Raw genomic sequence first — 17149 nt, forward strand, 5'->3', positions numbered from 1 at the left:
TCCTGAAAAGACTCCAGAGAGAGCTCCCCTATGACCCAGCAATCCCACTTTTGGACATTTACCCAAATGATCACAAACAAGGCCATACTAAAGCTAACAGCACAACTATGTTTATTGCAGCATTATTTACCATAGCTAAGACATGGACCCAACCCAGGTGCCCCTCAGTAGATGAATGGATCAAGAAAATGTGGTATATATACACAATGGAATTCTATGCTTTCATCAGAAGGAATGACATTGCCCCATTTGTTAGGAAATGGAAAGACTTGGAAAAAAATTATATTAAGTGAAGTAAGCCAGGCCCAAAGAAACATAGGTCCCATGGTTTCCCTTATTTGCAATAACTAGTATATGTCTGAGACAAGCAGAAATGGTCAGATAAGTTGATGTTAGGTGAAATGAACCCCAAGAGAAGGACTGAAATGTTTTTTCTTTCTTGCTATTGTTTCTAACATATTTATAAGATGATTTCTTTTTGCTTTGTATGTCCCTCCCCCACTACATAATCCCTGTTTTTACTGTATTTGATGTTGGTATACTTTGTGGAGAGGAAGGGAAAAAACAAATTGTTTAAATAGAAATACAGGTGGACCTATTGAAACAATGAGATGTACAAGACATTATGTTGAAAAACGAACTTTACAACTTTGGCGCGGGGCGGGGGGGAGGGGTACAGGGGAAGGAAGGGTACGATGGGAAGGGATGGGAAGGGGAAATAAAGGAGGAGGCAACAATGCTTGATAAGAAATGTACTCATTATCTTGACCATGTAATTGTAACCCTTCTGTATGGTATTTTAACCAAAAAAAAATGGAGGATATGGCTCAATGGTAAGAGTACTAGACTAGTATGAACATGATTCTAATCCTAAGCATCAATCCCTGAGTTTTAACCCTAGTACTGCCCTCCCACCAAAAAAAAGTGAAATTGATCTCAGAGACAGAAAGGACAATGGTTATTAGCCATCTCCATTATCCAGAGGGTGGAGGATAGAGGAAGACAGAGTGGGGGAAAGATTTACCAAGGGCACTAAGTTGCAGTGAGATAGGAATAAGAAGTTATGGCATTTCATTACTACAGAGTATACTTAACTACAAATAACAAGAATGTATACTTCCAAACGTAGAAGAAATAATTTTTAAAGGTTTTAACCATAAAGAATAAATGTTTGAAGCAGATATACTGAGCTGATTTAAACATTACACATAATATATAGAGAGAGAGAAAGAGAGAAACATCATGTTCATCTGTCAATGTATACAATTTTTATGTTTAAAAAAAACTCCTTGGTTTTTTTGGAGAGAGGGTGCTTTTTGGGAGGGAGCCTGTCATGGGGTTTGAACTCAGGGCCTAGAGCTTGTTCAGCTACCTTGTTGTACTGGTAGTGCTCTACCATTTTAGCCAATCTTAATATACTAGATTTTGGCAAGTTATTTGGAGATAGAGTCTCACTGACTTTTCTGTCTGGGCGGTTTTTGAATGGTAATCCTCTAGGTCTTAACCTCCAGAGTGGCTAGCAGTACATTTATAAACCACCAGGGCCTGGCTAAAACTAATTTTTAGAAGATCCACAGGAAAATGAAAATTTAATTTGAAAATGGAACACTAGATAAACTGAATGGATGGGAGGGGTGGGAGAGATGGGGGAGAATGGTGAAAGGGTGACATTAGTCAAGATGCATTATACTCACAAACTGACGTGTTGAACTGAAACTCATTTGTACAACTACTTAAGATTAAATAATAAAATTAATTCAATATATAATATGTAATTAAATTTTATTAAATTTATTTTCACGGGAACTAACAAAAGAAGTTCCTAAGCTTGCTGAGTCTGCAGGACAAGAGAAAAGCAGGAATGACACATGTATTTCTTTAGCAAAGACAATGTGATTTTGGAAAAACAAAGGAGAGAGAAAATATGTGACACCTATCTATCGTCTATCTGGATCTGAATGATCTTCTTATCTTCGTAGCCTTGAAACTCTTCCCAGCAGAGTTTGTGGAAGGTGCAACCTTGCACCTTCTTTTCAGAATTTTCTGCTTTACATCAGATAGAAGCATGGATAAAATTCTTCTGCATCCTCCATGTGTTTCAGGATTTTCTTTGGTGGCTTTTAGTGTAGAGTTCTAATTCTATTCCCTTGTGATCTGAGAGAATGCAGAGCATAACGTCAATGTTTCTGAATTTGGACTAATTTGCTTTGTGACCTAAAATGTGGTCTATTTTGGAGAATGTTCCATGTACTGCTGAGAAGAATGTGTATTCTGATGCTGCTGAGTGAAATATTTGGTAGATGTTTGTTAAGTCTAATTGATCATGTTGAAAAAGAAATTTACAACTTCAGGGGGAGGGAGGAAGTGGGGAGTTGGGGAGGTGAGGAGGGAAGGGATGGTAGGGGAAAAACAAAGGAGGAGGTAACAATGCTCCATAGGAAATGTATTCATTACTACCTTACTCATGTAACTGTAACCCCTCTGTACAGCATTTTTACAGTAAAAAATATATACAATAAAATTTATTCTGCATCCATTGATTCTCAAATGTTGTTAGCACCAAATAAACAGTATACCAACTCTGGAGGTTCCAAGTAGATCTTCATACATTCAAATGGAAGACAATATTCTGTTGAATTATAAGCAAATTAAATGTAGTCAAAACACTAAAATTAATAGAGAGACAAGAAAAGTAGGTTTGGAGTATGTGGCTCAATGGTAAAGAGCTTGCTTAATATGATCAAGGCCTGGAGTTCAATTTCCCAGTACTGCAAAATAAAATTATGTTTTTACAATTAAGCTAAAGTTACAAATAGAATAGATTATAATATTCAATGCATATCCTATAAACCAGAAAAACTGAGGGGAAAAGTAAGATTAGAAGGGATGAGAGAAAATGATGAAAGGGTTGATATTGATCAAGATGTGTTGTACTTATAAATGACATGTTGAATGGTAACCCCTTTGTACAATTACTTTGAGACAATAAATACTTAATAATAGGAGAGAAAAATAGCCCAAACAACATTAACATATAACTTTTAGAAAAAAGTCAAATAGAGTCAGGTGCTGGTCACTTATGCCTGTAATCCTAACTATTCAGGAGGCTGAGATCTGAGGATTATGGTTCAAAACCAGCAGGAAAAGGAAAGTCCAACTAACCACGAAAAATCTGGAAGTAAAGCTGTGACTCAACTAGTAGAGCACTAGCCTTGAGCAAAAAAGTATGGGGAAAGTGTGCACAGGTCCTGAGTTGAAGTTCTAGGACCCACACAAAGACACACACACACACACACACAAACACACACACACACACACATTTCACTAGAAGTGAAAATTATAAATAGATGTACCATTGACCAATTTCTTAGGATTTTAATACCAAATATGGTTCATATTCCTTCAGAAGAAGTATTCAATTGCAAGTTAAATTAACCAGTATATTGTAAACAAAATTACAAGCACATGTTTCTTTTTTTAAGTTTAATTTTACTAATCTTGGAACAGAATGCTCCATTTTATTCTGAACATTGATAGAAAACTGTACCTGACACATTTCATTTTCTTTCTATGACATATTTTTAGTTCCTCCTCTCAGAAAGTACAGTGTAAAAAAAGCCACTAATGCTTGAATAATTATAACAAGTTAACAAGGAAAATTTTTCCAGTACAAAGACAAAATTGTAAATGAAGATCAGGTAAGTTCATTAGTCTTATATTTTAAAAGTTGATTAGATAGAACTATACCTCAAAAGAAAAGAGATCCTTGAATGTGGAAATACTGATTCTTGATATTTGGCGAGGAGGATTAGGACTCAATATTGTAGGATGTACAACTGCTTGACCTTGTTGTCCTAGGAAATTTGTGACTATCTATATCCTCAAGCCATACAGTACAAACATGCAGAATCCTCTCTGTCATTAAGTCAGTGTAGAAGACTTCACTCTGACCATGAAGATGCCCCACAGGGTTTCCCAAGCCAATAAAATTCTATTATTTCTAAACTATGGTCAGGAATGAGTGCTTTTCAACTGCTGAGGATGTGATTACTCACAAAACCTGCTTTTCCGTCTCCTCTTCATTTCTTGAGGATGATGAGGAAGTTGAAGATTTTATTTTGGAAGCACAAATTCATAGTCATGGTCAGGGGTCAAGGAAGAGGGACAAATAACCGAAGTCCTCAGTAAGGCATATTCTGTTTCGGACTCTGCTCTGGTGGGTCTCACTGTCCTGGTGCCAGAGTCAATATTCTCATATCCATTATCATTGGAATTCAGGGAGGACCTTCGAAGGAGCCCATGATTAATGGTGGTGTAGCACACTTCTTCACAACCACTGCTGTTCTCATTGTCCTGCTAAGCATAAGGAGAAAAGAAGTTTAGGAGCTGACATCACCCCTCACATTTGAGCTCTGTGTCCTGCCCCTTCCTTCTCCTTGCCCTTACACATCTGACAGCTTCTAAACCTTGGACATATTTTAGAATATCCATGCTCCAAGCTACTCTCTTAGCAAACTCATTTCAGTGGTATATGTGGTGCCCCAAACTAATTCTTATTCCACTTTCATCTCACCCTGGATAATGCAAAAGGAAAGAAACATTTTTCTTTAATAATCACAATAATACACATCTTTCTTTAATACTAAGATATTATTGTTGCTATGAGTCTCAGCCAAAAAGAAGCCATATGCTTTACATTGCATATCTTGAAATCCAAAAGGCAATTTATCAAGTCAGATAGAAAATTTTTATAAAAGAAAATAATTGTCATAAAATTTAGAGCTTACACACATTTGAAAGCACAGGGATTTGAACTCAGGACTACATGCTTGCTAGGCAAGAGTTTTCCCACTTGAGCCAGGCCTCAATCTCTACACATACTTGCATAGATAATGAAAGAAATGAAATGTTAATCATTAATATATACTAACTCAACATCTTTATGATATAGTTTTATAAGGAAAATTTTCTCATGCTGTCGATTTCTATCATATTTATGAGCATAAATTCTAATTCTTTGGTATAAGGATTGACAAAGAATATGAGAAAAATTAAGTTAATTTTTTTGGTGGTCAGAAATTTTTTATATATTTCCATCACAATAGCTTTAAAGTTTTAAATAATACATGTCAAATAATTTTAAATTATCAAATATTAAATATTTTATTTAATGTTTTATTAAATATTTTATTGCATATTTTATTAAATTTATTTAAAATATTTTATTAAATATTTTTAAATAACACATATAGGCACCAGTTCCTCACATATGTAATCCTAGCTACCTATTCTGGAGGCTGAAAGAAAACCCAGGCAGTAAAGGACATGAGACTCTTATCTGCAAAACAAAAAGCCAGAAGTGGAGTTGTGGCTCAAGTGATAGAATGCTAGCTTTGAGAAAGAAAGCTCAGGGCAATGCTCATGCCCTGAGCTCAAGCCCCCAGACTGGCACAAAAAAATAGATGCCAGAACTGGTAATATGTGGGCCTGGGCACTGTCCCTGAGCTCTTCAGCTCAAGGCAAATGTTCTACCACTTGAGCCACAGTGCCACTTCCTGTTTTCTGGTGGTTAATTGGAGATAGGAATCTCAAGGACTTTTGGGCCAGGGCTGGCTTTGAACCAAGATCCTCAGAGCTCAGCTCCTGAGTAGTTAGGATTACAGGAATGAGCCACTGGAACCCAGCTACTAAACCACTTGTAAGTTTTATTTCCTTCTTTCTTAACTGAAACAACCAAACAAATTATTTTAAATGTGGAAGATTTCTTCATTACAAAAGAGAACAGCACTATTCTTGAATGAAGTAATCTGTATTTTGACTTTTGTCAGAAAAATATAATGAAAGTTAATCTACTAAAAGTTAATTGAGCATTTGTTCTGTTAGTTTTTAATTACCTGGCTAGAAGTAGATGGAAATTCTTTACCTAGAGGATACAAAAAAACAAAAGGAAATAAATAGGAGAATTCCAAACATTCATGAATTGGTTGAAAAGATAGATAGGATAGAACATAGTGATAAGATTGCAGGGACCCATTATCTAAACACATGTGTTTTTCCCTCTTATACCAAGGCTTTATGTTCTCTGTGAAAATGATTCACACTAAGGCTGCTGAACAAAGTAGACTTTCGAGTTTGTAACAAAATGTTATCTAAACACATGCTATGACTGTGAAATATGACAAGAAAGATAATTAGATTTGTAAATTTTGTAAAACTTCGTACATTTTGAAAAATCATAACATGTTAGCTGCAAAAAAATACCAGAAAATAAAAAATGGGTGGTATAATGGCTGGAGTATCTTTTAAGTGGTTCAGAGCTTGTCCAGTAAATGCAAGTCACTAAGTTCACACCCCAGTACTGAAAAAAAAATGTTAAGGTCTTATCTTAAAGCACCCATATAAGTTAGAATCAGCAGGATTTGGGTTAATGACTGCGAGGTAAGATTTTTAAGTGTTGCTCAACATAAGTTGCACAAAATCATTACAGTATATTATTACATAATGCAAGGAATGATGCGATTGGTTGTGGGTGAAAGTGAGTGTTAAAATAGCTCCAATCTTGAAAATAATACGAAGAGGATGTCTGATAACTTCCTTAGCATGAAAAGTGTGAGGAAGCAATAACGTACTTTTCTTATCTTGGTCTTGAATTTCTCCTTCAGCTGTGGTCACTTCCTGCCTACAAGGAAAGAGATAATAACATGAGATATGCAGATTCACCAAAGCCTAGTGTGCACTTCAAAGAAGCCTTTGGTTGCCCTTCACTAATGATCATTGCAAAGTTTGCAATGTCAGGGTGAGATGTAATGACAACATTGCTTCATCCTTTCTGTAAAAACAAGGAAAATGATGAAAAGTAGAGAATAAAACTTAGGGTGAGGCTAAGGAACTGCTAGATCATGCATATTATCACATGTAAAACAGAATGGTATTTAGAACAATTCAAGGGAGAGGGATGAAAGCCAATTTATTTCTCTGATGTTCTTTAGTATTTATGTATACATTTATTTATTTGAGATAGGGTAACTACATAGTCCAGTCTGACCTCAAGTTTGTGATCCTCCTGCCTCAGCTTGCCCAGAGTTGAGATTACAGGTGTGAACCAGTAAACTGGTCTAACACAACACTTTTTATTTCTCTCAGTCTCCTAATCTAAGGGAATCTAAGAGGAGTCTAAGGAAATTGTGGAGCCAGCAATGGATAAAGAACAACTGGCAAAGGCCTGCTCTCCTTTAGAACTGTCAGGACCCAGAAGATACCTCTTCTCTTTAACCAGGCAAACACATTTATAAACATGGGTGCACATGCACACACACACACACACACAACACACAAAAAAATCTTCTTCCTTTCAAAGTACTAAGCACTAAGTTTCAAAGATGAGCTGGATTGCAACAAAACAAAAAAAGAGAAACAATAAATGAAGAGATATTTATTAATATATTGATTAATAATTAAAATTACTAATATTAATATGTTTTATTGTGAAATAATATATCTATTTAACATTATTAGATAATATTAATAGATGTAATTTCAATTCATTATTATTTTTAATCATTATTACTAACATAGTGACAATAAATGGAGAAGAGTGAGCTGGCTCAAATCAGGAAAATAGTCTATAGCCATAAGATTCTGAATGCACTCAATCTCATCTAAAGAAAGTAAACAATGGAATGGAATTTTGAAATCTCTCAGGAAATGAAAACAACAATAAAAAATTCAAAGGACAAGGTCAATTCTTCTCAAAAGAGAAAGGTCACACACTTGTAATTAAAATTAATGATGGCCATTCTCTGACCATAAAAGAAATGGGAATCAAAAAATATTGAGATTCCACCTCACCCAAGTTAGAATGATTATGACCAAGACTAACAATAACAGATGCTGGCAGGGATGTGGTCAAAAGTGAACTCTATTACATTGTTGGTGGGAATCTAAACTTGTTCAACTACTCTGGAAAGCAGTATGGAGATTCCTCAAAAAACTAAACATAGAATTTCCCTATGGACCAGCAATTTGATTCCTGGTCATTTATCCTACATACCAGAAACAATGCCAAACTAAAACTACTAGCACAACCATGTTCATTGCAGCATTATTTATCAGAACCAAGATATGGAATCAACCCAGGTGCCCCTCCGTGGATGAGTGGATCAAGAAAATGTGGTATATATACACAATGGAATTCTATGCTTCCATCAGAAAGAATGACATTTCTTCATTCATAAGGAGCTAGGCTTAGAAAAAAATATATTTAACAAAGTAAGCCAGACCTAAAGAAACATAGGCTGCATGGTTTTCCTCAGTAGTAATTAAGATGTGCTTATAAATGTACAAGTAACCCCAATGGATAATGAAAGACAAATAATTGCACTTGGACATGGTTAATCAAACAGCACTCTAAACATTCACACCGTAAGAACAAAAGGATATTCTTAGGAGAGGATCACAAGGGCTTAAGAGCTATGTGCATTTGATCATATAAAATGCTGCTTACTGCAATGAAATCTATGAAATGTAAATACAAGGTTTTTTATTTTACTTTTTGCAGTTCTTTTTTTGCCTATTTCCCCCTTTTGCATTCATATTTGATTTCTGTACCTTTTGTCTTACATGTAAGTTTAACTGATTCGGGGAAGGAAGAGGAAGCACGGAAATGGTGAGTAAAAGGGTAAACTAAGTCAACAGTGATATTCTCTAGACACTGTTGAACATGAACTACACAACTTTTAGAGAAAGGTGGTCAGGAGGGAAGAAGCAGGGAGAAAATGAGGGAAGAGGTGACACTGTTCAAAAAGAAATGTGAAGATACTATGTTGAAAAACAAACTTTACAATTTAGGCTGGGGGGGGTGGGAGGGAAGTGTAGTTGTGGAGGTGGGAAGGAAGGGATAGTGGGGGAAAAACAAAGAAGGTAACAATGCTTGATAGGAAATGTACTCATTACCTTGCTCGTGTAACTGTTACCTCTCTGAACAGTATTTTTACAATAAAAAAGTATTAAAAATGTACTCATCATCTAACCTGTAACTGTATCCCTCTCTAAATCACCTTTACAATAAACATAAGCAATTTTTAATGAACAACAAAATAAAATTAATGATGGAAAACTAGAAAGTAGAGTGGTTAGATAAAAGATAATGATGAACAGTAAGGCCCAATGCACACATTCTTTTTATTCCCAGAGATGAAATGAAACTAAAGTATTCAAAGATGAAGGGAGAGGAAAGTTTTGAAACAAAGACATAACTCTGAAAAGTAATTGCGCAGGAGAGAGAACACAACATGGAACACTATCATTAATGATAGCGTCCAACATTGGTGAAATTTCTCACTGCAATAAACACCTGTAGCTGTGGGGCATGGATGGTATGTTAATTTGTCAATGTGCTTAATTGTAGTAATCATTTTGTAACATATATCAAAGCATTCTTCTCAAGCTACAGTGTAGCTCAGTGTTAGACACTTGCCTCACTTGTACAAGGCCTGGGTTCCATTCCCAGCACTGGAAAAAACAAAGGCATAAATTTATTATTACCCAACACATCGGTCTCACACTTCTCACCCCTGGAAGTATGAGAAGATATATTTCTGTTGGTTAAGGCATCTAATCTGTGGTACTTTGCTGAGACATGAAAACTATACCAGGCAACACTAAACAGAAAACCTGTGTTCTGCCAGGGAGTGGCCAGTTATTTCCTGTCTGCTTTCGTCCCTGGTCTTATCATCTGCTCATGCTGCCATGAAAAAGACAAACTTTATTATATCATCTTTCTTTATTTCCAAAAAAAGAGCTGAATAGAGATACATGTATCTGACTACAACTGCCTGATAGTCACACAGTGAAATCTCCCCCATCAAGCTGCTGTTTAAAGCTCCTTGAGTTTCACTCAATAAATTTTTAGAAGACAAGAGCTTAAAAGCATTCAATATTTTTTCATTTCATTATTATCTTTCTGTAATGAAGTCTTGCTGGTGTTTGAAAAATAATGCTTCAGTTCCTCTAACAAGAGAGAATTAAACAACAATACTTAGTATAGATCTCACTTGAATTTTAATATTTATTTATTTATTTCCAATGCTAAGGATGAAGCTCCAAGTCTCATATATGTTAGACAATAGGCTGACCACTGAGCTACAGCCCAAGTTATTCTTCAGACATGATCAAATAGACACTTCACTTGAATTCTTAGTTTATCTCTACTAAATATCTAATTTACATGTCTAATTTGAACAACAATATAAAGAAGCAATTTGTGTCAGTAGAAGCTTGCTTCTTTCCTCTCTAAAGCTGAAAAAGACCATAGGACAAGCCACTGTCCCCAAGGGCTGATATATCTAGTCAACTTTTGTCCAGAGAAAGTCAACATAAAACATTAATAAAAAAACATTAATAAGATACCCAATGCCTGCAAACATCATTTCATGTCACCCACAAAGAAGACTGAGGCCCTTGGTCTCAGCCCCCACACCCCTTCACACCATATAGAAAAAGGCCAACTCAGAGGAAGAAACCAAGACCTTAAGATGAAAGATCAGGAAACAGGTTGAAAGCAAAGATACAAAAAGCCCATGATAAACAAATAGAGTAGGAATTTCTGTTGCTCTAATCTGGGCCACATATCAAGATCTAGATATCTGCTATTTTTACATTCTTTTTTAAAAATATTTTTCCATTGAATGCCCTGTAAGAATTGGGTAACAGATGCACACTAGAAAGTTGTACCATGCCTTGAAGAGCATGTGGTCACAGAGGGAGTATAAGAAGCTGAAATAACACTGAGTTGCAACTTGAAATTAAGGCCACAATATGTAACTAGGCTTCTGTGGCAGAAAACTATGTAGTAAAAATGTGAAGTCTTCCATTATCTAGTTTAGAAACTCCAAGAGGAGATAATGTCAAGCATGAACAACAGTATTTAAGAAAAAAATTACTGTGCAGCCAACACCCTAGATGTCTAAGCAATCCAAAACAATGGTGGCTTTAAAAAACATGGAAGTAAAGGCTGGAAAACAAGTGGATTGATTCATTTAGAGAATAAAGAATGAGATTTAAGAGTTGTAAAAGAACCAGTCCTGTAAAGTAGTAGATTTGGTGATGAGTTTTTACTTTATTCCAGAAGCAATGGAAAACAATAGAATGGTTATAAGCAAGGAAAAGATTGTTTATAATTAGACACATTTTCTGAAGATTATTTTGGCTACCCTATGGGGAATAGGTTGAAAGTGTGGCTGTAGCCAATAGTGAACAATCTTTAATACAGCTATATGTTTCTAGACATGCTTTAAATAATCAATGAGAAGCATAGGATATATACTGATGTCCTGTCTCTCTTGTTAAGATATAGTTACCATCCAGCCTGCTCCCAAGTCATAAAGGGAGTCCCACAAAGAACTCAGCATTGTGGCTCTAAAGCTCTCAGTGCTTAAAGGCCCAGACTGGAAGTAAATCTAAAAGAAAAAGGCTCAACTCTTACCGTTTTCTTCTCACACCTACATTTTCCTTCCTGATCTTCCCTTTATTCTTTCCCAGGCAACTACATGGAAACACAGAGGAAAAAGAATTTATGAGTCAGAATGTCGAACAGCACACACACTTCTCCAACTATCAAGAAGTAAAATTAAAAATCAACAGTAAATTTATTACTAAAATTATTCATGTCTACATCAAAGTAATACACCCAAGTAATCCTTTGCTTTAAAAAAGATCATGAAGGAGGGGCTGAGAAGGTGGCTCAGAGGTAGAGGGCTTGCCTTGCATACATGAGGCCCTGGGTTCAATTCCTCAACAACACATAAACAGAAAAGACTGAAAGTGGTGCTGAGGTTCAAGTGGTAGAGCACTAGCCTTGAGCTGAAGAGTTAGACAGTGCCCAGGCCCAGAGTTCAGGACCCACAACCAACAAAAACAAAACAAAACAAAATGTGAAGGAACTTTCTGAACACACAGTAAAATAATAATGAATGATATACAAGACTATTTGAAGGGCAAAGTTCAAAGGGAAGGCAACTGTTTTCTAAAATATGTTCACAGAAAATATAAATGATTAATAATAGCAAAGTAAACATTTATCTCAAGAAACTGGAAAAAAGAAAGGTCACAAGTTGTTGGTAGAAATAAATAAATAAACAAAAAGAAACAAAAAAGAAATAAAAAATATTAAAAGGAATGAAATCAGTGACTACAATTGGCAAGACCTATTTAAGAGAAAAGGGAAAATGAATCTTTCCCACCCACAAAAATATTAAATAAAAACAAATGCTACAAATATAATTCTCAACTATTGTAGCCAATATATATGAGTGTATATAAATACAAATAGGTATCTCAGAATAAAATTTAGCACACAAGTACATTAAATAAGTCAAAAAATTCTATTCCATGTGTTTACATGAATAATCTTTACATGTTTACATGTAGAATCAAGATTCAAGTGGCAATGCACTCTGTCTTTACAAGGTATTCTATAAAGGAGAAAAACAAAATGATGGCAATTCCACATAATGAATACAGTATAGTTTCATTCCAAATTAAATAAATGGAAGAAAAATGATCAAAAGCTCAATTTGATATGAAATTCATTCCCAATTCATGAAAGTTGATGTAACAATCCTCAATAAAATGAGTTATTAAATATAAAAATTCTATAAGAATAGTACACATCACAATAAAGTAAATTTTACCCTAAATATTATGGAATTCATCAACAAAAAATATTAACACATTTAACCTCAAAAATCTAGAATTACAAAGTTCTTCCAGAAGTTGAAAAAATAATTTGATGATATTGAGCCCCATTAATAATAAAATTCTCATTAACTTTGTTATGAGGTGAATTTTATTTATTTTGATCAAGGCAGTAGACCAAAAAATCCATCCAATATAGTAGAAAATTTCAGAGAACAATCAAGATCTGTTGCAAGAATTCTTAAGAATACTATTAATAAACATAATATTGATATATTTATAAAGACATATTAATTGTAAAAAATTCAAGAACTTAGAAAAATATTAATCTTTATTGATAATTACATTTTTGGCATTTACACAAATGTTTACAAACAAGACCACACTAAAGCTACCAGCATGACTATGTTTATTGCAGCACTATTTACAATAGCTAAGATAGGGAACCAACCCAGATGCCCCTCAGTAGATGAATGGATCAAGAAAATGTGGTATATATACACAATGGAATTCTATGCTTCCATCAGAAAGAATGGCATTGCCCCATTTGTTAGGAAATGGAAAGACTTGGAAAAAATTGTATTAAGTGAAGTAAGCCAGGCCCAAAGAAACATAGGTCCCATGATTTCCCTTATTTGCAATATCTAGTATATGTCTGAGTCAAGCAGAAAAAGTCAGATAAGGTGATGTTAGGGAAATGAACCCTAAGATATGTATTCAATTTTTTTTCTTTCATGCGATTGTTTCTAACACATTTATAAGATTACTTCTTTGTTGCTTTGTATGTCCCTCCCCCACAGTACAACCCCTGCTTTCACTGTATTTGATGTCGGTATAGTTTGTGGAGGGGAAGGGGAAAAACAAATCGTTTAAATAGGGATACAGGTGGAGCCATTGCAACAATGAGATGTACAAGTCGTTATGTGGAAAACGAACTTTACAACTTTGGCGTGGGGCGGGGGGAGCAGGGAGAATTGGGGGTGCCAGGGGAAGAAGGGAAAGGAAGGGAAAGAGGCTACAATGCTTGATAAGAAATGTACTCATTATCTTGCCCATGTAATTGTAACCCCTCTGTACAGTATTTTCACAATAAAAAAAATAAATAGTGTAGAAAACTCAGTAGAAATAACAAAGCATTAAAATAAGGAAAAGCTCATCAAGACTGACTTACAAAATTCAAAAACATTCTAACAAAGCCAGAGTAGATAATATAATTCATGGTCTTGTCATTCTTGTATATGGTACCTCAAAATCAACCTAATTAAGAATTAATGGACCCTTACAAGATTAAAGCTGTGTTAGAATGCATTAAAAACACTGGAACAAAGACAGTTATTTAACTGTCTTAATTGGAGCAGTGTATCAGTACAAGCATATTGTTTAGGGTTCAAATTAACATATCTATTTACTATTATCCCAGTGAAAATTCAAGTTTGCATTTGTGATAATAAAAATCCCATATTCAGTTTTACATGTTGTGGGAAGATAAACTCTTAAAGAGCTAAATCAGTTTTCAAGTGAAGAGAGGTGTACAGGACAGAGTTGACTAACAATGTCAAAATCCATTTCCCTTTAGCCTCCTTTATCCCTTTCCAATCAGAGGGACCAGAGAGCAGCATGCCCGTCTCAGACTCATTTCAAAAGGACAGGCGTGTGTGGCATTTCATATAGACAAATGAGTGTGTATGTGTGTAACATCAGACGAAAAGTTAGGTGCTGTGTAAATTCCCAGAGGCCTTTATTCTTCCTCTGATCACCAGCTGGAAATGAAGCTGTCAACATTCCTGTCCTATTATGCTTCATAGGCTGGATAGCACCAGGAAGTTCTCAAGGTGACAGCTCCCCAGAGTCAGTTCTTAAATCCAGAGCTCAGCCATTCCAGTGATTAGCAAGTACCAAGACAACTCTTCTTGCTGAAAGAAAGAATCTTCCACAGTTTGTATTTCCTGCAGTAAAGTAAGACTATCAGAGCATGCTAACATTTTAGCAAATCATGTAAGTTAAAACAGTGTGCTACTAGTAAGATAATACACTCTGAAGAAATTACAACGAAATGGAATACAAAGAAATGGAGAAAAAGAAAAACGTGAGAATACATAGAAATAAAGGTTGATGTAGAAATTAAAAAGAGACTATATTCAATGAAAAGAGATTAGGTTTTCTAACAGATGAAGTTGTAGAATGTGACTTACTTTTTGGAGGTAAATAAAAGAAGACAGACACAGGGGTGTGCATTATATGGGTCCATTTATAAGAAGGAAAATACAGCAATAGAAATCTTAACAATGTTTGGATGAGTGGGGGGTGCACTCCAATAATCCCAACACTTGGTAAGAAGAAGGAGGAAGGTCACAAGTCCCAAGCAAAGCAGTGCTATGCCACAAGACCCAACGTCAAGAGAGAAAAAAAGCAATGACAGCAGAATTTGGAGGACAGCTTGTGGTAAGACCCGTGAGGGAACTTGAAGAGTTATGTATTACAGTTCTGGTGCTGGTATGTGGGCATATACATTTGCAAAATTCAACTCATGTTGCAATTAGTATTTGATTCTTACATGTATATGAAAATCTTATTTCACTGTAGAAATCAACAAAAAGGTATTTAAATACTAAAAAAAATAAAAGAATACACCGAGATAAAACTTGATGAATTTCACTGTATAAATAACGACGGTTTGGCTATAGCCAACACTGCAATGGCTCTACAGAATACAAAAAAGGAATATAATATATATGAGCAAAGCACTGGGCTATAACTTAGCTGGTATTAGGACTTGAACTCAGGGCTTTGCATTCTCTCATTCAACTTGCTTACTCACTCTTGGCACTTTACCACCAGAGCCATGCCACTAGCCCAAATTTTTGATGGCTAATTAAATACAAAGTCTCACTTACTTGAATCCAGCAGGATTCATGTTGTGATCCTCCAGATTTCAGCTTCCTGAGGCGCTAAGATTACAAGCAGGAGCCATTGGTAGCTGGCCTACTAACTTGGATGCCAAACATTTAAGTTGTTTTATTTTGTTGTTTTGTTTTTGTTTTTTGGATTTTTTTTATGTTACTGTGGTTTGAACTCAAAGGCTTAAACTTGCTCAGTATGCTTATTCAGCTGATGCTTCTACCACTTGAGTCATGCCTCTAGCCCCTACTATTTAACAGTTAATAGAAACTTCAAAATTCAGAAACATGGAAATTGTAAGTGTAACGAAGGAGATGAAGACTAGAAAGCTCTCAGAAGTGGAGGAATTATCGGCTCAGTCACTTGGGAAAGGAATGAGCAGCATTCCAGCACACTGCTCCCTGATGAATATGTGCAACATGTCTGACCCCAGACAAAATCGGTGGGTAGCCCAGCACGGGATGAATACTGTGGGCTGAGATTCCTACATCTGCAGAAGTAACATCTGCAGCTCTAACAACAGATCTCAAAGATCTCTGGAGATCATAGTTTCAAACACAAAGAGCATGCATTGCACCTTTTCAAATATGTATACATTCTAAAGCTAGATACAAAACTCATTCAAATTAGTACTTACAGGGAGGCAAGAGAAACTCAGAACTTGGGGAAAATGAGGAAACAAAATTAATGAAAATGGACTTGCACAAGTGAAAGCTACCCCTAATAATTGAGGAATGTATTACATTCAACACTCAGATTTAAAAATAAGGGAAGAATCTCACATCTGAAACCCAAATTGAGACAACCTCTTTTTCAACCTCTCTCCATAGCTCTCAGTGGGAGTTTCTGGTTCTCTCTCTCTCCTCTACCCTGCCTCCTCTCTAATTTTTTCAAGGCAGTATTTCATAGGCTTGTCTCAAACGTGAAATCCTCCTGCTCCACCTACCAAGTTCTGGAGTTACCATTTATGCTACTATGCCTAGCTCCATTTTTCCTTTTTTTTCCAGTTTATCAGAATATGAGCTTTTTTTATTATTGTAAAAATACGGTACAGAGGGGTTACAATTACATGAGCAGGTAATGAGTACATTTCTTATCAAGCATTGTTGCCTCCTCCTTTGTTTCCCCTTACCATGCCTTCACATCTCCACCCCCCATCCTCTACTCCCCACCTCCCCACTGGCCCAGGCCAAAGTTGTAACGTTCGTTTTTTCAACATAATGTCTTGTACATCTCATTGTTGCAATGGCTCTACCTGTATCCCTATTTAAACAATTTGTTTTTTTCCCTTCCCATCCACAAATTACACCAACATCAAATACAGTGAAAGCAGCAGTTATATTATGGCAGAGGGACATACAAATCAACAAAAAAATCATCTTATAAATATGTTAGAAAAAATAGCAAGAAATAAAAAACATTTGAGTCTTTATCGTGGGGTTCATTTCACCTAACATCAACTTATTTGACCTTTTCTGCTTGTCTCAGACATATACTAGTTATTGCAAATAAGGGAAACCATGGGACCTATGTTTCTTTGGGCCTGGCTTACTTCACT

General features: G+C 35.5%; 1 protein-coding gene across 1 annotated transcript in view; it reads right to left on the reverse strand.

Moving 5' to 3' along the window:
• Positions 1 to 3478: 3478 nt before the first annotated feature.
• Gcsaml (germinal center-associated, signaling and motility-like) overlaps positions 3479 to 17149 on the reverse strand; it is a 20666-nt gene continuing 6995 nt past the window's right edge. Inside the window, exons 2-5 of the mRNA XM_013015607.1 lie at positions 11483 to 11542; positions 6630 to 6679; positions 5895 to 5923; positions 3479 to 4353 (exon numbers count right to left, since the gene is read on the reverse strand). Coding sequence (XP_012871061.1) covers positions 4114 to 4353; positions 5895 to 5923; positions 6630 to 6679; positions 11483 to 11542 — 379 coding nt within the window. The 3' untranslated portion in view covers positions 3479 to 4113. The remainder of the gene's footprint in view (positions 4354 to 5894; positions 5924 to 6629; positions 6680 to 11482; positions 11543 to 17149) is intronic.

This window comes from Dipodomys ordii, unplaced genomic scaffold, assembly GCF_000151885.1.
Source record: "Dipodomys ordii isolate 6190 unplaced genomic scaffold, Dord_2.0 Scaffold27, whole genome shotgun sequence".
NCBI lineage: Eukaryota > Metazoa > Chordata > Mammalia > Rodentia > Heteromyidae > Dipodomys > Dipodomys ordii.